General features: G+C 38.8%; 1 protein-coding gene across 2 annotated transcripts in view; it reads left to right on the top strand.

The window, feature by feature from the left end:
* Positions 1 to 22,281, top strand: part of LOC125240182 (scavenger receptor class B member 1) — a 184,183-nt gene that overhangs the window by 134,492 nt on the left and 27,410 nt on the right. For both annotated transcript variants that reach the window (XM_048148004.1, XM_048148003.1), the window contains one exon: positions 209 to 369. In XM_048148004.1, coding sequence (XP_048003961.1) covers positions 209 to 369 — 161 coding nt within the window. The remainder of the gene's footprint in view (positions 1 to 208; positions 370 to 22,281) is intronic.

Genomic DNA, 22,281 nt, shown 5'->3' with positions numbered 1-22,281 from the left:
TTTCATGAAACATAGCTAAGAACACTCCCGACTAACTCAGCTTTCAGACAAAAAAAACTAAATCTAAATCGGTTCATCCATTCGGGAGCTACGATGCCACAGACAGACACACACACAGACAGACAGACACGTCAAACTTATAACACCCAGTCGTTTTTGCGTCGGGGGTTAAAAATGAAATTTTTGTTAAAAAAAACTTATGTTTTAGGAGCTGAAGTTGTGGAACGGCTCGCTGAGCTATTCTTACTGGCAGAAACCTGGCGTGGTCCGGCTGACGAAGGTCTATATCTTCAACGTGACCAACCCCAGCGGCTTTCTGGAGCACGGCGAAAAGCCGAAGCTTGTGGAAGTCGGCCCGTTCGTTTATCGGTAAGTTCTCAGTTTATTTTATGATTTGACTGATTTTATAATGCGTCTGACTTAACAATCTGGCGGATTTTGACATCATGTGGATTTTAACGATTGGAGTTAATAAGCAATCTGGTTAATTTTAAAGAAATAGAAATACTTTGCTCTCTCCTAGCGGGAAAGAAACGCCCCGTTTCAAAATGGTAGTTTGAAATAGTAGGTAAATTGTGTAATTTTAAGAATTAGGGCCGGTTGCATCAAACCGTCTGTCATCGTTAAAGCGTTCGTTAAATTTTATTGTATGGGAAATTCCATAGATGTCTACTGCATGACGATGACGTGTCTGTCAAATGTGGTTGATGCAACTGGCCCTTAATTGTGTAATTTGTGTCACAAGGCAACAATAGATATTTAAGGCGAAGCCGATTATTGAATCCTGATCGAAGCGAAGGATTATATTTATAATTGAGCCTCGTGCACAACGAGGTACCTATTCTATAACCACAAAATTAAAATTTGGAAATAACCCCGACCGCGACACGACATAGTGGGCACAGACAGACACACACACACACACACACAGACAGACAGACAGGCAAACAGACAGACAGACACAAACTTTTAACACTCCGTCGTTTTTGCGTCGGGGGTTAAAATTACAAACGAATTGAGAACCCCTTTCCAGATTTGGGGCGGCGGTAAAAATGTCTTAGAACAAGTGACACCAAGGAAAAAATTAAAATTTTTAAAAAACCCCCGACCGCGACATAGTAGACCGATTTTCATGAAACATGGCTAAGAACACTCCCGACTAATACAGCTTTCAAATAAAAAAAACCGGCCAAGAGCGTGTCGGGCCACGCTCAGTGTAGGGTTCCGTAGTTTTCCGTATTTTTCTCAAAAACTACTGAACCTATCAAGTTCAAAACAATTTTCCTAGAAAGTTTTTAAAAAGTTCTACTTTTGTGATTTTTTTCATATTTTTTAAACATATGGTTCAAAAGTTAGAGGGGGGGGGACGCACTTTTTTTTCCTTTAAAAGCGATTATTTCCGAAAATATTAATATTATCAAAAAACGATCTTAGTAAACCCTTATTCATTTTTAAATACCTATCCAACAATATATCACACGTTGGGGTTGGAATGAAAAAAAAAAATCAGCCCCCACTTTACATGTAGGGGGGGTACCCTAATAAAACATTTTTTTCCATTTTTTATTTTTGCACTTTGTTGACGTAATTGATATACATACTTGTACCAAATTTCAGCTTTCTAGTGCTTACGGTTACTGAGATTATCCGCGGACGGACGGACGGACGGACGGACGGACGGACGGATGGACGGACAGACAGACATGGCGAAACTATAAGGGTTCCTAGTTGACTACGGAACCCTAAAAACTAAATCGAAATCGGTTCATCCGTTCAGGAGCTACGATGCCACAGACAGACACACACACAGACAGACAAACAGACAGACAGACAGACAGACAGACAAACAGACAGACAGACAGACAGACAGACAGACAGACAGACAGACAGACAGACAGACAGACAGACAGACAGACAGACAGACACGTCAAACTTATAACACCCCGTCGTTTTTGCGTCGGGGGTTAAAAAACCCCCGACTTATTGTCCCGGATTTGTAAGTTCACATTTTTGACACATTTGTTTTGAAGTATGTTGCGATGTGGCTAAGACGTATCGTTTGCCAAATCTAACGATTAATTTTGAATTGGCTGAATCGATTAGGCCCTATGTACAAGGAGGCGCTTAAACAAATATACGATTTCTATCAACTTACTGAAATGTCATTTGAATCGAAATGACAGACTGCCACAGCACTAGTTTAAAAATAAAACCGGCCAAGAGCGTGTCGGGCCACGCTCAGTGTAGGGTTCCGTAGTTTTCCGTATTTTTCTCAAAAACTACTGAACCTATCAAGTTCAAAACAATTTTCCTAGAAAGTCTTTATAAAGTTCTACTTTTGTGATTTTTTTCATATTTTTTAAACATATGGTTCAAAAGTTAGAGGGGGGGGACGCACTTTTTTTTCCTTTAGGAGCGATTATTTCCGAAAATATTAATATTATCAAAAAACGATCTTAGTAAACCCTTATTCATTTTTAAATACCTATCCAACAATATATCACACGTTGGGGTTGGAATGAAAAAAAATATCAGCCCCCACTTTACATGTAGGGGAGGTACCCTAATAAAACATTTTTTTCCATTTTTTATTTTTGCATTTTGTTGGCGTGATTGATATACATATTAGTACCAAATTTCAGCTTTCTAGTGCTAACGGTTATTGAGATTATCCGCGGACGGACGGACGGACGGACGGACGGACGGACGGACGGACGGACGGACGGACGGACGGACGGACGGACAGACAGACATGGCGAAACTATAAGGGTTCCTAGTTGACTACGGAACCCTAAAAATGAATGATAAATGACATATGAAGTAAATCCTGCGTGATAAATTAATATCGTAAAAAATAAATTTTGAAAAAACTTTTTAACAAAAAATAAAACCGCCTTCAAAAATAAGCGCGTTACAAAACACGGAGAAACTAAAAAGCCAAAAATAATAAACCTTTCAATTCAGATTTCTTATCGTATTGCAATAAGCTAAACATCCAAATTATAAACAAATCAATTATTTTTGTAGTCGGTACCAGACCTGTTCGTCGCCTTGCTATTGCCTGTTTGCCCCACCCAACGATACACAGGCTGGTACCGACTCCAAAAATAATTGATTTGTTTATAATTTGGATGTTTAGCTTATTGCAATACGATAAGAAATCTGAATTGAAAGGTTTATTATTTTTGGCTTTTTAGTTTCTCCGTGTTTTGTAACGCGCTTATTTTTGAAGGCGGTTTTATTTTTTGTTAAAAAGTTTATTTATTTGTTGATTTTTAGTGGTTCCTAGTGATATTATATGTATCAGTCCGAATACATGTACAGTAGTGAAAGAATTATCCTTTAACTCCTAACCATTGAGGAGTTGACCTTCCATCATCAGCTCAGTTGATTTTTAGTGGTTCCTAGTGATATTATATGTATCAGTCCGAATACATGTGTATTGGTCGAAGCTATTGGTGCATGTTCTATTCGGTAGGGATGTAGTAGAGTTTAATAAATGAAACACATGTTGACTCTCCAAGGTATCAATATGTAATGTCGATTAGAATACAGATAGAATAAGCTGATCATTATGAGTAATACAGTTTCCATATATAAAGCATCTAGCCTACTTAATCTAATTAGGTATGCTTACACATCACACCTTCCCCCTATTTTTTTTTTTTTTTTTTTTTAGAAAAGAAAAAAAAATATTACACAAAAAAAATCATGTTTAACAAACTTTCAAATTAACCTACAATAAAAATACAGGTCAATCACTTTTATGTGTTATTGTATAATACGACACGCTCATAATTATGGTGAGGTGATTACTCTCTTAGGTTACGATAACAATAATATAATGAAATGTGACGCACACCTGGTGCACCGATGAGTCAATGATTATGACTAACTTATTACTAGCATAACTCGTTACATAAAATAAGGAATAGTTCTATTTTTATGGATTACATTTTGTTTATTTCCTATAGAAACTTTTACATTAACATCCATGTCTTCAATAACAGAGTATGGACCTAAATACACTGGGTCCATTTTTTCACGTCCTTCTTTTTTCACTAATAATAAATCGCCTATTTTATACTTAATTGGATTACATGTTTTATCATATCTTTCTTTTCTTAACTGCTTTGACATAATTAAATTATTTCTGGCGTCTTCCTGAGCCTTTTGCAATCTATACCTTAAAGCTATCGGATAATCATCGAAGTTATACACAGGATCTATATTATTATTAGTTATATTAGTTGGTAAATTACAAAGTTTTCCGAATACTAATTCGAAGGGAGTATACTTAGTTTCAGAATGCATAGTCGTGTTATAACTGAAGCACCAGAATTGAAGCCAGTTGCTCCATTCGTGAGCCTGGTTATCCGTCTGGATTCTGAGGAAAGCTCCCAGGGCCTTATGAGAGTTCTCCAAAGAACCGAGACTCTCATGGTGATATGCCGTGGATTGTATCTGATTTATTTTTAACAATTTACACGTATTTCGCATAGTTGAAGAAATAAATTCAGAACCTCGGTCTGTTGCTATCTCGCGCGGGATGCCGTAATGTAAAATAAAACCTTCAACGAATGCTCGCGCGACCGTTTCGGTCTCTTTATTGGGTAATGGGTAAGCCCATACGTACTTAGTGAGCTCGCACTGTATCGTCAATATGTAACTATACCCGTTGTTATCTTTAGTTAAAGGGCCAACTAGATCTAGATACACTTTTTCACATGCCGATGTGGCTGTGGTAGTAATAGACATCGGTTCTTTTATGTGTTTATGGAATTTTTGCTTTTGGCATTTATCGCATTTTTTTACAAAAGCTTTTATGTCATTTTCCATGCTTGGCCAGTAGTAGTGACGTTTTATATTATTCGTCATCCTACGCATACCCGCGTGTCCGCTAGTGGGTAAGATATGAAAATCATTCATGATGACTCGCCTGTCATCTTTATTCTTTACTTCTTTTGCACCCTTTATAATACATAGTCGTGGCCCGGACCACTTACTTATATTTTTTATATGTTGAGCTAGCTCTTTGATAATCTTTTCATTGTCTTTGTTTTTAATAACGCATATTTCGTTAATGTTTATAATATTGCAGAAAGCTTCCAATTCCCTCATGAAGAAAGCTCGTTTCATACATGATAGGGATACTGGTGCAACGCTAATAAGTGACAATGAGGGTGTATATTACAAACGTATTGTTTCTGCTATAAATACAATCATTCATTTTCGCACACTTGCGATACTCTTCTGAATTAAAACTTAATTGTGTTGAATTGTTAGGTTTTTTTAGAATTTCGGCCACGTTTGGGTGATCAATCCAACCGTTTTGGAAATCCGTAGTGCCGGCATTTTTTTGCCTTTCTTTCTCTTCCATTCGCTTCTTTTGCCCACGTGTTGTTACGAACATAACTCTTTCACTCATGTCTTTCAGCTGTTCACTAGTTATCTCAACCCTTGATAATGCGTCTGCAGCCACATTATCTTTACCTTTCAAATACTCTACCACAAAATCGTACTCCTGTAAATACAATTTGAACTTGGTTAGGCGGCTGGAGGGATCCTTCATGTTAAATAAATAGACTAACGGCCTATGATCCGTAATTACTCTGAAACGTCGTCCAAATAAATAAGGTCTGAAATATTTTATTCCCCACAAAATAGCTAAAAGCTCTTTCTCAATGGTGGGATAATTTTTCTCCGCTTTGTTCAGGGGTCTACTGGCGTAAGCAACAGGTAAACCATCTCCGTTTGATAAAACGCAGCCTATCGCTATCCCTGACGCATCGGTGTGTACTCTAAACTCGTTATCTTCTGAAAAGTTAGGATATTGTAGCAATGGTGGGTTACTCATTGCTGTTTTTAGGGTATTAAATGCATCTGAACATTCATTAGTCCATACAAAGTCTACGTTTTTTTTAAATAAATTATTTATTGGCTGAGCTATTTCGGCAAACTTCGGAATAAATTTTCTGTAATAGTTCGCAAACGCTACGAACCTTCTAGCTTCATCTTCATTTTTTGGAGTTGGATAATTTTTAATCGCTAAAATTTTGCTTGGATCTGGTTTGATTCCATCTGACGTAACTAAATGGCCTAAATATAAAATTTCCTTTTTTAGAAACGTACATTTTAGTGGGTTAAGTTTAAAGTTGACTTTCCTCAGCCTCGAAAATACGTCTATTAAATTTTTGCTATGCTCCTGAAGATTTCGTCCCATGACGATAATATCGTCAAGGTAAACGATACATTGTAAGTAATTCAAACCCGTCATTGCAACTGTCATCGCTCTGCTAAACGCACTAGCACTCGTTTTTAGACCCATTGGGAGGCGCTTCATTTGGTAGTGCTTATCAGCCAAAAATGCCGTGTATTGCCTACTCTTAGGGTCGAGTTTTACTTGATAGTATCCTTGATTAAGGTCCAAGGTGCTGAAATAAATTGCACCAGACAGTGAATCCAATATCTCGGTAATATTCGGTAATGGAAATTTGTCATTCTCTATACGCTCGTTAACTTTTCTGTAGTCAATTACGACCCTCCATTTCTTTTCCCCGCTGGAATCTGCTTTTTAGGTACTATTAACAAAGGACTAGCCCATTCCGAATAGGACTCTTCGATTATGTCATCTCGTAACATTTGATCGATTTGTTTTTTAATTTCCGCTTTTTGAGAGTGAGGCAATCTGTATGGCTTACTGTAAACTGGAGATTCATTAGGCTTTAAATGGATTTTTTGTTCGTAAAGGTTCATGGTATTCAGCTTATCACCTGGTAGGTGAAAAATATCGGCAAACTTAGCGCAAATACTTGAGATGCTGGCGTTTTCTTCCGAATTTAAATAATTCAATTTTAACAAAGAAAGCAACAGTTTCACTCTTTCGGCGTTATTTGGACATTCATCAAAATTAAGAACGTCAAATTCCTCCAGTCGCCTAATTTCGGGAGTAACACACTTAATCCTCACAACCTGCTCTCGCGTGTTCAATAGTTTAACAGTCAAATTACCATCCGTACTTCTAGACAAAGAATTTGCTATGAAAATACCCTCGCATACTTCGCTGGCATAAACAACAAAATCTCCCGCGACATTAATGGGAACTTTTACAAAAATTTCACTTCGCGAAGGTAACTCAATGAATGATTGTTCGTTACTGCTATGTGTAGAGTAAACGCGTACCGGTATAAAGGATGTGCGGTTACCGTTTTTCAATTTCAAAACGTCCGTTTCAAAATCTATATTGCCTCTATATTTTTTTAAGAAATCCTGACCCAGGATCCCGTCCGCGTCAACCGGTAAATTTTCAAAAACATGAAATTTGTGACTAAATGATTCATTTGTCTCATAAAATAAATCGAGATAGCTGTAACCAACAGATGTAATTACACCGCCTAGCCCATTTACGTTTGTTGTGTGTGGGTGAATCATCGGAGCTGTTGGTCTTATCGAACCATATTTGACTGCACTCAATGACGCTCCGGTGTCCAATAGCCATGTCAACGACTTTCCATTTACGTGAAGCTGAACTGAATTCACGTTACCGAAGGCCATAATATAAGGTAAGGTGTTAGTTACGAAAAAACTGAAGATCAGACGATCTGGCTTGTGACTCGTTCGTGTCATTGCACTCACGAGCCGTGTTTACGTACTGCTTATTATGGGGCTTACGGGGTCCGAAACCGTTACCATTATGCCCGTAGCTCTTACGATATCCATGGCCGCGTAAACCACCCCTGAAAGCGCCACCGCCTCTGCCTCTGGGCAAGTAGGAAGCGCGTCCTTCGGTTTTCCTGTACTCGTACTGCGGGTGTCTCGCTGCACCTACCCTACTGTTGAAATATACATTTCCACGACCCGAAGCTATTTGGGCTCTTGCACCCCTACCGCGCACCGCGAACACCTGCTCTGAGGGTGTTGGTGTCATCGCAATCTCTTCATCCTTAGCACCCTGTATTGCGTCTTTAAGAGACGTGTAATTGCGAGCCGATATTACCGTACTTAACCGGTCATTTCGCAAACCACTGGTAAACCTGTGAATAGCCTGCCTTTCATTAAGGGGTTTTAGAACACTGTAAGCACTCGAATCACCATTGGCTTGTGAAATTGTCAGCTTGACAAAAATATCCTCTAAATCTCTACCGAACTGCTCTATACTCTTTCCCGCCTGCCTAGCCGTCTGCAACTGTTTCTGCAAAGCGGTATCCGACCTCCGAGTTAGCAGATGAAGTTTCATATCTGCAATTAAACTCGCTACTGTGGTATAGGTACCTGTTAACCGCAGTTTTGCATTGTAAGACAAACGTGTTTTCAAAACGAAATTTATCAACACCGGGATGTCAGCTTCGACTATCATTGTCCCATACAACTCTATGGCGTCGATTAATTGCAAAGAAACCTTTTCAGTATCATCCATGACGGGCAAAAGAGAGACTGCCGTCTTCAAGTCGAAATTCGATTTGGAACCCATGCTTGAATTAATTAATTGTTGCGATTCCCCGAACAGTTGCAATATTTTAGCATATGCTCTTTCGACTTCCGCAATATACTGTTGTACCTTATTGTCGAGGGGCACTTCCCCCTTTTCTACCTTTGAAATATAAATCTCTAAATAGGCATTATACTCGTTATAAACCGACTTTGCTTCCGAAAATTTTTCCTGCCCTAACTTCTCGCTTCTTCTAACTGGCCCAAGCTTAAGCAAATATTCCTTAAAATAATTAATGCGCTTATAAAATTCTAAAACATCTGGCATAACTATAACGAGCCTTAAGCTAATATAACGCCACACGATAAGGTCTACAGTCCATAGGAAAATAATTCACTACACTTACATGATTTCCCGGCAGGCCGATGAAAGTCTTTGTCACTTCACTACACTTACATGATTTTTCCGGTAGTCCGATGAAAGTCTTTGTCACTTAGTTCGTGGTAGGACACTCACACTGCTTTGCCGATCCGCAGCGCTCCAGGAATCCCCACGACAGCCGCTGCCCGCCACCTTAGACGGACGCACGCCTGCGCATCACCATAGCAGCCGCCTGGCGCTCGATCTTCTGCGTCAGACACTTGTGGATCCTTTTCCAGACGAGATAGACGAAGATAACGGTGATCATCACTCCCATAGCCATCGTTATGTATGATTGCCCATCCGCGTGGCTGATGTCCTGACTCGTCCTGGCGCTATTGCCCTGACCGGCCTGAGCTATGATGACCTCTTCCTTCTCCACTCTAGACACAGTTTTCCCCATCTTGAAAATAGCAAACCGACGAAATGCTGCAGAGAAGCCTTAGTGGTCGTAGTTCCTCAACACGCTGACACGCTTTGGCAAGGTCGCCATGTATTGGTCGAAGCTATTGGTGCATGTTCTATTCGGTAGGGATGTAGTAGAGTTTAATAAATGAAACACATGTTGACTCTCCAAGGTATCAATATGTAATGTCGATTAGAATACAGATAGAATAAGCTGATCATTATGAGTAATACAGTTTCCATATATAAAGCATCTAGCCTACTTAATCTAATTAGGTATGCTTACACATCACACATGTACAGTAGTGAAAGAATTATCCTTTAACTCCTAACCATTGAGGAGTTGACCTTCCATCATCAGCTCAGCCACATAAAATTATTACCATCAGACGTAAATACTGGTGTACCTTTGAAAAATAGACTAAAAACATTACATGTGCCTATAACATTTGAAGAGTTCCCTCGATTTCTCCAGGATCCCATCATCAGACCCTGACTTGGTGCCAATGGGACCATCTCGGGGTTATACCGGTTCGATCAAAAAAAAAAATTTTGAAAATCGGTCCACGATTCTCGGAGATATCGAGTAACATACATACAAAAAAAAAATAAAAAAAAAAAAACATTCAGTCGAATTGAGAACCTCCTCCTTTTTTGAAGTCGGTTAAAAACCCCCGACCGCGACCTAGTGGACCGATTTTCATGAAACATGGCTAAGAACACTCCCGACTAACACAGTTTTCAAATAAAAAAAACTAAATCGAAATCGGTTCATCCGTTCAGGAGCTACGATGCCACAGACAGACACACACACACAGACATAAAAACAGACAGACAGAAAGACAGACAGATAGACAGACAGACGGGCAGACAGACAGACAGACAGACAGACAGACACGTCAAACTTATAACACCCCGTCGTTTTTGCGTCGGGGGTTAAAAATACTCACTAACGAAGATCCGCAAAAATGTAACATGTACTAGATTATGTTTAAACTAAGCGAAATATTGTTTTTAAGTACTTGATTTTTTTAAATATTATTACAGGATTTTATTTAAAATTTCATTACGTTGTGAGAGTTTACGTATTGTAGACGCTGTCATGTGTCAAAAAGAGGTTCTTACAAATCTGGGACAATAGTGGACCGATTTTCATGACACATGGCTAAGAACACTCCCGAGTAACTCAGCTTTCAAACAAAAAAACTAAATCTAAATCGGTTCATCCGTTCGGGAGCTACGATGCCACAGACAGACACACACAGACAGACAGACAAACAGACAGACAAACAGAAATACAGACAGGCATGTCAAACTTATAATACCCCGTCGTTTTTGCGTCGGGGGATTTATTTATTTATCTTTAGATGCCTCTTTTTAACCCCCGACGCAAAAACGAAGGGGTGTTATAAGTTTGACGTGTCTGTCTGTCTGTCTGTCTGTCTGTCCGTCCGTCTGTCTGTCTGTCTGTGTGTGTGTCTGTCTGTGGCATCGCAGCTCCCGAACGGATGAACCGATTTAGATTTAGTTTTTTTTTTGTCTGAAAGCTGAGTTAGTCGGGAGTGTTCTTAGCCATGTTTCATGAAAATCGGTCCACTATGTCGCGGTCGGGGGTTTTTTCAAAATTTTTATTTTTACACTATGATGTTGAATTCTACATGTATTTAAGTCCTAGAACAAGTGACACTGATCCCTCCTAGAAGGGAGGAAAGTACCACTTTCCTCCCCTCTACCGGCGAAGAAAAACGCTCTTTTCAATATGGCCATGTACCTACTTTATTCGGACCGGACTAGTGTAGTGTGCTACTAACCATGACTTTTACACACTTTCATCATCAAATCGCGTGATTCGACAGTTTACGGGCTTTTCTGAGTCAAGGGCATTCACCGATGGACATTTACTAGTTTCTATATGTATGAGTATCCATACCATACTAATTTATTATAAATGGGAAAGTGTGTGAGTCCGTTTTTTTTCCGTCTTTCACGGCAAAACGGAACGACGAAATGACGTGATTTTTTAAGTGGAGATGAAAAGAAGGCGATGAAAAGTGATGTAGGTAGGCTACTTTTTAGGGTTCCGTAGTCAACTAGGAACCCTTATAGTTTCGCCATGTCTATCTGTCCGTCCGTCCGTCCGTCCGTCCGCGGATAATCTCAGTAACCGTTAGCACTAGAAAGCTGAAATTTGGTACCAATATGTATATCAATCACGCCAACAAAGTGCAAAAATAAAAAATGGAAAAAAATGTTTTATTAGGGTACCCCCCATACATGTAAAGTGGGGACTGATTTTTTTTTTCATTCCAACCCCAACGTGTGATATATTGTTGGATAGGTATTTAAAAATGAATAAGGGTTTACTAAAACCGTTTTTTGACAAGATTAATATTTTCGGAAATAATAGCTCCTAAAGGAAAAAAAAGTGTGTCCCCCCCCCTCTAATTTTTGAACCACATGTTTAAAAAATATGAAAAAAATCACAAAAGTAGAACTTTATAAAGACTTTCTACGAAAATTGTTTTCAACTTGATAGGTTCAGTAGTTTTTGAGAAAAATACGGAAAACTACGGAACCCTACACTGAGCGTGGCCCGACACGCTCTTGGCCGGTTTCTTGTCAATGATTCAAGTGGTTATTAAGGTGGAAATCATTTTGCTGCTACAGCTATTTTATTAACCCCCGACGCAAAGACGACGGGGTATTATAAGTTTGACATGTCTGTCTGTCTGTTTGTGTATGTGTCTGCCTGTGTCATCGTAGCTCCCGAACGGATGAACCGATTAAGATTTTATTTTTATTTGAAAGCTGAATTAGTCGGGAGTGTTCTTAGCCGTGTTTGATGGAAATCGGTCCACTATGTCGGGGGACTTTCAAAATTTAGATTTCGTGGTTAGGTTGTTGACACAAAACTTAAGTAAACCAAGTTTCACAATAAGATCGCGTGTTTCTAGCCTAATTTTAGACCAGCGGTGGACGGCGGTCATTTTGAGTCAAGAGCAGTGACCGTCGACTTTTTGTGTTTCGCGCGGCTTGGCCTTAATCGCTACGGGGACACTGGGGTGAATTGGTACCATGACCTTCGTCCGTTTTATAATCTTGCTGTAATTTAAAAACATAAAATAACTGTTACTTACGTGAAAAGTCTTACAAAAATGTAATTTAAATAGTTTGTTAGTGTCCTATTCTTAATAAAAAATATTGCTTAATTTTCAACACACATAGATACTAATTTATAATTGGTTTCCAATTAAAGAAATCTGCCAGTGATTTTCTCCTTGAGAGGATTATTACATTTATTACTGACAAATAACCTAACCACAAAATTAAAATTTCAAATAAGCCCCGACATAGTGGACCGATTTTCATGAAACATGACTAAGAACACTCCCGACCAATTCAGTTTTCAAACAAAAAAATCTAAATCAGTTCATACTAAGAGCTACGATGCGACAGACAGACACACAAACAGACAGGCAGACAGACAGACACGTCAAACTTATAACACCCCGTCGGTCGTTTGCTTCGTCGTGCGTCGTGGGTTAAAAATAACCCTGACCCGTTTATTCTACGATATCGCCAAAAACACCTGGCGCTTAAAATAAATGTTTTGTTAGATATTTTGCAAACAAATTTTCTGTTTTTATAATTGTAGGTAAATTTTATAATGTATGCGTCGTCAATAATACACGATTACCTCGTAACATACATACATATTGACAATATAGAATCCATTAAGTTCTTAGACATTTGGTAAATTTAATATAAGAATAAATTATACATTTATCAACACTTATATATTCTTACATCTTATAAAAGCTATTAGTTTCCTCATCGTAATTTCTATCAAAATTTTTTACTCTTTATTTATGATAAGTGGTTCATCTTACCCCAGTTTCCTCCATTTTCCCAAATTGACTGCATATTTCTAGCGCTTTGAACTACGGTTTAGAGCCACAGCTTAGAACAGCTGTGCCAGTTTGACTGTAGCTATAGCTACAATACGGGGTGTATTTTTCACTCCTGGGGCCCGTTTCTCGAAAGGTACAAGCCTCGTATTACAAGTGCGCGAACTGTCAAATCGTATGGGTTGTCATGGAAACACACTTGTAATACAAGGCTTGTACCTTTCGAGAAACGGGCCACTGGTATTTCCTTTGGCATAGTTAATATTTGTATCCCCAGGACAGATTTAAGAAATGGAACCTCTAAATGGAGCCACTAGTTTTACGAAAAATACTGTCATCTGACCTTCCAATCCGAAGGGTGACTAGGCCTTATTGGGATTAGACCGGTTTCCTCACGATGTCTTTCTCCACCGGAACCCGACTGGCAAATATCAAATAACATTTCACACATAAGTTCCGAAAAACTCGTTTTTAGGGTTCCGTAGTCAACTAGGAACCCTTATAGTTTCGCCATGTCTGTCTGTCCGTCCGTCCGTCCGTCCGTCCGTCCGTCCGCGGATAATCTCAGTAACCGTTAGCACTAGAAAGCTGAAATTTGGTACCAATATGTATATCAATCACGCCAACAAAGTGCAAAAATAAAAAATGGAAAAAAATGTTTTATTAGGGTACCCCCCCTACATGTAAAGTGGGGGCTGATATTTTTTTTCATTCTAACCCCAACGTGTGATATATTGTTGGATAGGTATTTAAAAATGAATAAGGGTTTACTAAGATCGTTTTTTGATAATATTAATATTTTCGGAAATAATCGCTCCTAAAGGAAAAAAAGTGCGTCCCCCCTCTAACTTTTGAACCATATGTTTAAAAAATATGAAAAAAATCATAAAAGTAGAACTTTATAAAGACTTTCTAGGAAAATTGTTTTGAACTTGATAGGTTCAGTAGTTTTTGAGAAAAATACGGAAAACTACGGAACCCTACACTGAGCGTGGCCCGACACGCCCTTGGCCGGTTTTTTAAGAGCCAGTCTTCGGAACGCTAGGCCACCAGCGCTATACTATATAGATAACTAGCTTTTGCCCGCGGCTTCGCTCGCGTTAGAAAGAGACAAGGAGTAGCCTATGTCACTCTCCATCCCTTCAACTATCTCCAACTAAAAAATCACGTCGATTCGTCGCTCATTTTCGCCGTGAAAGGCGGACAAGCAAACAGACACACACACTTTCCCATTTATAATATTAGTATGGATAACTATATTTTAGCTAAAGTTATGTTAGGCTGGCAACTTGTCACTGCAATGTCACAGTTTCGTTTTCTTTCAACCCCTTATTTGCCAAGAAGAGTGGCACTGAAACTTGAGTAGTTTCATATACTCTGCCTACCCCTTTATGGGATACAGGCGTCATTGTATGTATGTGTTAAAAATGTTACAAATATTACAAATGCACCTTCTGACTTAATCTACGGCAATGGCCACTTAAAACGGTGTACGCCATAACTTAAAAAAATATAATTTGTGTTTATTTCTCAAATTGCATGTAAACTTCATAAAAATTTACAACTCTATCTCCAGAGGCGTAATGTCGATTTCTTTGTACAACGAAAGTATTAAATATACATATATATGCGAACAAAATGTCAAAAATGTGTGTGTCTATAATAAATTGTCTTCGGTTACCGCGATAGTTATCTACTCATGAAATACATCTATGGTAACGGATTATAATATTGCGTACAATGAATTTTTCCCCTCACTAGCTCGGAAACACGTGTTTCGTCCTTTAATACCAGCGGGTAAAAACGCATTTTATCCACTAGTGGGTAAAGTAATTTGACCTTGAATAAAGTCAAATTAACTGCTTTAAAATTGATAAAAGTAGGTGAATCTAGTAATAAACATGATTTACCACCTGTGGAATTATTGAAAGCAGTGATAAACGCATTGTTTGCGTTATAGTTTCCTCGCTATAGTGAGGGGAAAAGTTTTGTGTTACACTCGGGTGCAAATGTATTTTACTTCTCGTGTGTTAAAAAACTCGCAAGTTCAGGATTCTATTCTCGAAGCACTCGCTTCGCTCGTGGTTCAACTATAGGCTCCTTTCACTTGCTCGTTTTTCAATTCCACACTCGGCGTTAAAATACAACTTTGCCCCCTTGTATAACAAATAACTATACTTTATAATTCATCCCGATATTTCTTTGTTTGTTTGTCCGTCTTTCAAAGCAAAACGGAGAGACGAATTGACGTAATTTTAGGGTTCCGTACCAAAAAGGTACAACAGGAACCCTTATGGTGCGACTCTGTTCGTCTGTCTGTCCGTCTGTCACATTGTTAAATATCTCGAGAACTACTTATGCTACCGATATTAAATTTGGAATAGTTATAAACATTGTAAACCTCTACAAGTTGAAAGTATTTTTTTTTTTATTAATTTATATAAATGATAGAAAATGTCCAAATTAGTCCAAAATGAAAGGGGGGCAAACTGAAAATTTCAAGTAACTAGGTCAAGTGGGGTATCGTTAGAAAGAGCTCAAATTGTATATATCAAAACTATTTTTTATAATTTTTTGGTTGTGGAAAAAAAATGTTTTTTGAAGGAAAATGTAAAAAAAAATACCGTCCCCCCCCCCCCCCCCCCCCCCCGTTATCTCCGAAGTTTACCAACATTCATGACTCAGGAACAAATATCTGTGCTCATCACACAAATAAATGCCCTGACCGGGATTCGAACCCGGGACCGCGGCTCAGCAGGCAGGTCTCTACGCGCTAGGCCAGACCGGTTAAAATGGTTTAACTTTGAACTTGACGCAATCATATCTCACGTTTTACGAAATATCTAATGACTATGAAAACTAAGTAGACCTTAGTTTTCATTTCATCTAGTGTTTAAACATCTTTTCAAGGTCGTCTACAATCTAGATTTTTGCATTTTTATTTAGTTACTAGATTATCCATGTACATCTATTAAAGCCACATTAATTTAAATAAATAGTTCCATGTAAATAAAAATTTTTCACAATATTTAAATTATTTCTGCGAGGAATCATAATTATATTATGATAACATTTTTAACCCCCGACGCAAAAACGACGGGGTGTTATAAGTTTGACGTGTCTGTCTGTGTGTGTGTGTGTGTGTGTGTGTCTGTCTGTGTGTATGTCTGTCTGTGGCATCGTAGCTCCCGAACGGATGAACCGATTTAGATTTAGTTTTTTTTTGTTTGAGCCGGGAGTGTTCTTAGCCATGTTTCATGAAAATCTGTCAACCACAACCACTATGTCGCCGTCGGGGTTTTTTTCAAAATTTTAATTTTGTGTTTAGGTTATTTTAGTGAACATTAAAAACATTCGATATATATTAGGCCCTTTCAATCCGGAGATCGCGGGTTCGAACCCCGGCTCGCATCAATGAGTTTTTCGGAACTTCGGAAATGTCATTTGATATTTGCCAGTCGCTTTTCGGTGAAGGAAAACATCGCGAGGAAACCGGACTAATTCCAATAAGGCCTTGTTTACCCTTTGGACTGGATGGTCAGATGACAGTCGCTTTCGTAAAACTAGTGCCTACGCCAAACCTTGGGATTAGTTGTCAGATCGGACCCCAGGCTCCCATGAGCCATTGCAAACGCCGGGACTACGGAAGGAGGATGATGATAGGCCCGAGTATTTTTGACGTCAAATGAGTATTATAGCCCTGGGGGGTTACCATGACGTACTAAAGACGTTCAGTTTAGGTTGAGAGAAAGGGACACAGCTATAGCAGTTACATAGCTCCGTCCCTCTCTCTCAACGGCTTTAGCACGTCATGGTAACCCTCCTGGATGTAATGATTATAGGCTCTCTTTAAACAGGACATTTGGCAATTCGTTGTTGTTAAAATTTGTTCGACCAACATATGTGCGAATGCAGATTTAGTTGTAACCTGACTAGCTCTGTAAATTTAAATAGATATCATACACGAAAGAAAAAACGACAGGGCCCACTGGTGGCCGAGCCGGGAATCGAACCCGGGTCTTCAGCTTACGCGGCTAACGTTCTCACCACTAGACCACCCGCCCGCCGCAGTACCCGACGAAAGTTCTCTAGTGTATGTTATCTCTGATAAGGCTAGGCGCCTTTGACCAACTCAAGGGCGACGACCAAGGACCAAGGGCGAGCGAGCAATTAGTGCTTGCACCTCCTATACGAATCCTTTGCAGGATTACGATATAGCGAGAGAGATGGTACTGCCATCTAGACAACTAGGGAACAAATCAAATTATTTTATTGAATATTTTCCGATTTGTCTCTGACTAGCTCTATTGTGACATTTGTGACATTCATAGCGTGTCAAATGAACTTAGTAAAATCCACTGAGTTTTCCGTCTTTAATCGCAACTTTCGGGCGTCAATTTTTTAAAGTTATAGTCAACAAAAACATTAAAAATGTCTCGTTACGTGATATTAAGTTGCAAAAACACAAAAATTATGAATTATTTAAACAAAATTTTACACTTACTCGGGCGCCATACAAATACATAGATGAACTTGTTTCTTCTATCTAAATCTAATTCTGTGGTGACATTGCAGTGACAGGTTGCCAGCCTCTCGCCTACGCCACAATTTAACCCGTATCCCACAGTCGACTTTTACAACAGCCACGGGAAGAAAGGGTGTGGTGAAAATCTTAACCCGTCACCGTGTGGTCATACAAAGGCGGGCATGAGGTAGTGAATGACTTGACTTAAAAGATAAAACGTGCAGTATAGTTTAGCGCATGCGTTGTAGTGGTCGCCGGCGCGACCCGTGATTTCTTCACACGAAAACCCAACTGTCACGCACACAAGTGTTTACCGTATTTTAATAGCCTAATCTAATCATCATCATTAGTGGCTAAAAGTTGTGCTCTTCTCAGTGACCGTTATAGTCTCTTTCGGCTTTGGCATCGTAACTCCCGAACAGATGCACCGATTTAGATTTAGTTTCTTTTGTTTGAAATCTGAATTAGTCGGGAGTGTTCTTAGCCATGTTTCATGAAAATCGGCCCACTATTTCACGGATGGACGTTTTTCAAAATTTTAATTTTGTGGTTAGGTTATGATTATTTAAGTAAAGCGCTGTGCGCGACTGTACACAAACACACATTGGCATTTTTCGTAACGCGAGAAACTCGACAAACTTGCCTCAGCATAAACCAAACGCACATTTTTGTACATAATACGAACCCAACTACTATTACGTGAATACCAACTCTGTCACCCAATAAATACGGTTCAAATTACATTGTACAGTTTGCAATTTTTAGGTTATTTTGACACAGATTTCGACATTGTCAATAAAACATAATCTGTGTGATCAGTTTTTGACAGGCTCGGGCGAACGATATATGTCAATATGGCTGTGTCAACAACTCTCACTAATATTGAATGCTTAGCAACAGGATCTCTAACCTGTCAATTGATTTTGTATCGAGATAAAATGGAAAGTGGAAAATATCTTTGCGTTAGATTCGAACCTGCGATCGTGGATGACGAGCCAAACGCTCTGCCAACTAAGCTACCGAGACTTCGCTTAACGTTAGTAAATATTTCCAACTAAGTAACCAGCGACTTCCTTTGTAAGGACAATCTTACTCATAACCTTACAGCGACAGATATTACTAATGTATTCAAAAATTATAAAAAATAATCAGTTTTGACCTCTAACCGAGAATCAACTAAGTTGTAGAAGTAAATTAATATCGGAAATCGAAATGAAATATCTGGTCTAGCTCTCGGCCTATAAGGGCACAACCAGGAAAAGCTATAAAAGGTGAGCTTGCAGGTTAAAATCATATTATTTTAATTATAATACACATGTAATGAGGAATATTATAAAATCTCTGTCTATAAAATACACAACATTCTTAGGAAACCGGACTGCTTAAGCGTATAATGTGTCATATTATTATTGTAAGACTAAGCCACATCTCGGACACTGGCGATCAAATATATGAAAGAGGCGCGTTCCTAGCACACATTCTAAGCTCGTGTAGGTGAACGCGTACCATGCTTGTATGAGTGAAATATGACAGGTTGACGGTTCGCGTTTTTGACAGGCGGTAACTGTGAGGTAACCGAGAGGGGGTGCGCGGCACTTTCAGCGGGGAGCGGGAGTGGCCATACTGTACGATAGTACTCTTTATTATACTGTGACTAAGCTTTAACTTTGACGTAGCAAATTGTGTAACTCTCATAACCTTGACATTTACATAGAAATTTGACGCTTATGTTCACCTACACTCTTCATTAAATACACAATCAATATGGTTAACTAGCTAAAGGTGCCAATAGTTTGCGAAGATTTCTGTCGCAATTATAATACAAAATTTAAATTTTCAAAAAACCCCCCGACATATTAAACCGATTTCCATCAAACATGGCTATGAACACTCTCGACTAATTTCAAACAAAAAATATATCTAAATCGGTTCATCCGTTCGGGAGCTACAATGCCACAGACATACAGAGACAGACAGACACGTCAAACTTAGAACACCCCGTCGTTTTTGCGACGGGTGTTAAAAAGACAGAGACTTCCCATACCCATAGAACCGTCAATTTGAAAACTTTAGTGATTCAAGATCAAGAGGAAGTTTTATATGTTACTAGAGACAAAAAGACACTCTCCATTCCTTCAACTATCTCCACTTAAACAATCACGTCAATTCGTCGCTCCGTTTTGCCATATCTCGGACACTGGCTATCAAATATATGAAAGAGGCGCGTTCGTAATTCGTAACACACATTCTAAGCTCGTGTAGGTGAACGCGTACTATGCTTGTATGAGTGTCATATGACAGGTCGACTGTTCGCGTTCTTGACAGGCGGTAACTGTGAGGTAACCGAAAGGGGGTGGGCGGCACTTTTAGCGGGGAGCGGGAGTGGCCATACTGTACGATAGTACTCATTATTATACTGTGGTTTTGCCGTGTAAGACGGACAAACACACAGACACACACACTTTCCCATTTATAATATTAGTATGGACAGGCAATACTCATAACATAACAAGCCGGGGCGGGTCGCTAGTATGTAGAGGTAATATCCGCATATCTTTAGGTTACATTAGGTCTAGGTCGATCTAGCTCATACAATGACGCCTAGACCATAAAAGCATATGTAAAATTACATATAAAGATGCCATTTTATAGGCTGTGTTTAACATAATTATTGTATTGTATCGTAAATGATATGAGTTCTTAAGTGTTGTAAATGGTACTTACGTATCGATATAACAGTAAATGCTGTATAAAGTGTCATCATTATCAAAGATGTATAATATGACTCAGTCTAAATAATCACAAAATTAAAATTTTGAAAAAATGCCTGACATTTTGGACCGATTTTCATGAAACATAGCTAAGAACACTCCCGGCTGACAGCTTTCAAACAAAAAAAACCGGCCAAGAGCGTGTCGGGCCACGCTCAGTGTAGGGTTCCGTAGTTTTCCGTATTTTTCTTAAAAACTACTGAACCTATCAAGTTCAAAACAATTTTCCTAGAAAGTATTTATAAAGTTCTACTTTTGTGATTTTTTTCATATTTTTTAAACATATGGTTCAAAAGTTAGAGGGGGGGGACGCACTTTTTAGGGTTCCGTACCTCAAAGAGGAAAAACGGAACCCTTATAGGATCACTCGCGTGTCTGTCTGTCCCTCTGTCACAGCCGATTTCTCCGAAACTACTAGACCGATTTACTTGAAATTTGGCACACGTATGTAAACAAGTGGCCCAAAGACGGACATGTAAAAAATTAAATGAAATTAAACGAAATTTAATCATAGGGGCCACTTTTGGGGGGTAAAATTGAAAATTAAAAATCAAAGTTATTAGAACTATATTGTGCTACATATCAAATGAAAGAGCATTTTATAAGCATCTCAAATATATTTTTTTTATAGTTTTTATTTTGGTAATTTAGAAGTAATTTAAGAAAATAAGCAAAAAATGACCATTCCCCCCCCCTTATCTCCGAAACTACTTAGCGTAAAATTTTCAAAAAAATACACGAGATAGCCCTCTACCTGCAGATTACAGGAAAACCTATTAGAAATCTACAGTCAAGCGTAAGTCGGACTTAAGAGAAAAAAACTCCAATTGAGATTTTTCACTCACTGCCGCTGCAAGTACTTACTAAATGTTTTGAAATTTTGTGAGCGCCATGGACAGGTAGAAAGAAATTCATTTCTGTTTGGAAATTGTTAAAAATTTTAAGAATTTGCCAAAATGACTTAAGTTCCTACTAAAAAAGAGGCGCTTACGACTGTTTAGAACTGCAATGACCATAATATTGCCCTAATAGGTCCAAAAAATGGTGTATATATACGAAAACAAAAAAATTGTGCCACCGACAACCAAAATCTGAAGTCTATTTGCTCTATCTCTTATAGTTTCCAAAATATACGCAAAATCTTTAAAGTACAAATCTAGTGTACGTTGCCATCACATGTCGTTAGGCGCTCATGACCTTTTTGTATGGAAATGTCGAAATCCGACTCGCACTTTACCGATTTTCATAGAAAGTTGTGTTTTATTATAGTTTTGAAGGAGGTTTCTTGTTTTTAACCACCAACGCAAAAATATTATAATAATAATAGGTTTGACGCTTGACATGTCTGTCTGGCATCATAGCTCCCGAACGAATCAATCGATTTTGATTTAGTTTTTAATGTTTAAGGTGAATTCGTCGAGAGTTTTTTTTGTACCACGTAGGTGGCAAAGCGGTCACTGTTACATATGGACGCCTGCCACTCAAGGAGTGGCACATGTGCGTTGCCGACTCGACTCATTAGAAACTTGTACAAACCTGTACTTAGAAGGGGCCTGGGTGCCGACGACTCAAAGGACCGAAGGAAGGAGGAGGAAGGAAGGAAGGAGTACCGCACCCTCGTTGAGCTCTGGCTGCCTTACTCACCGGCAGGAACACAACAATGAGTAAAGTCTAGTGCTACTTGATTGCGGTCTTTTGTAAAGCGGAGGTATTAGACTCTGCTCTACCTTAGAGTATATTCAATTTAGTATTAGAGTTATCAGTCAAGAAATTTAAATGCAGCGCCATCTATTATTAGTTTCGACAACTTTTCATGTGACTTTC

Source organism: Leguminivora glycinivorella, chromosome 27 (genome assembly GCF_023078275.1).
Source record: "Leguminivora glycinivorella isolate SPB_JAAS2020 chromosome 27, LegGlyc_1.1, whole genome shotgun sequence".
NCBI lineage: Eukaryota > Metazoa > Arthropoda > Insecta > Lepidoptera > Tortricidae > Leguminivora > Leguminivora glycinivorella.
This window is presented reverse-complemented; position numbering and strand designations above follow the sequence as displayed.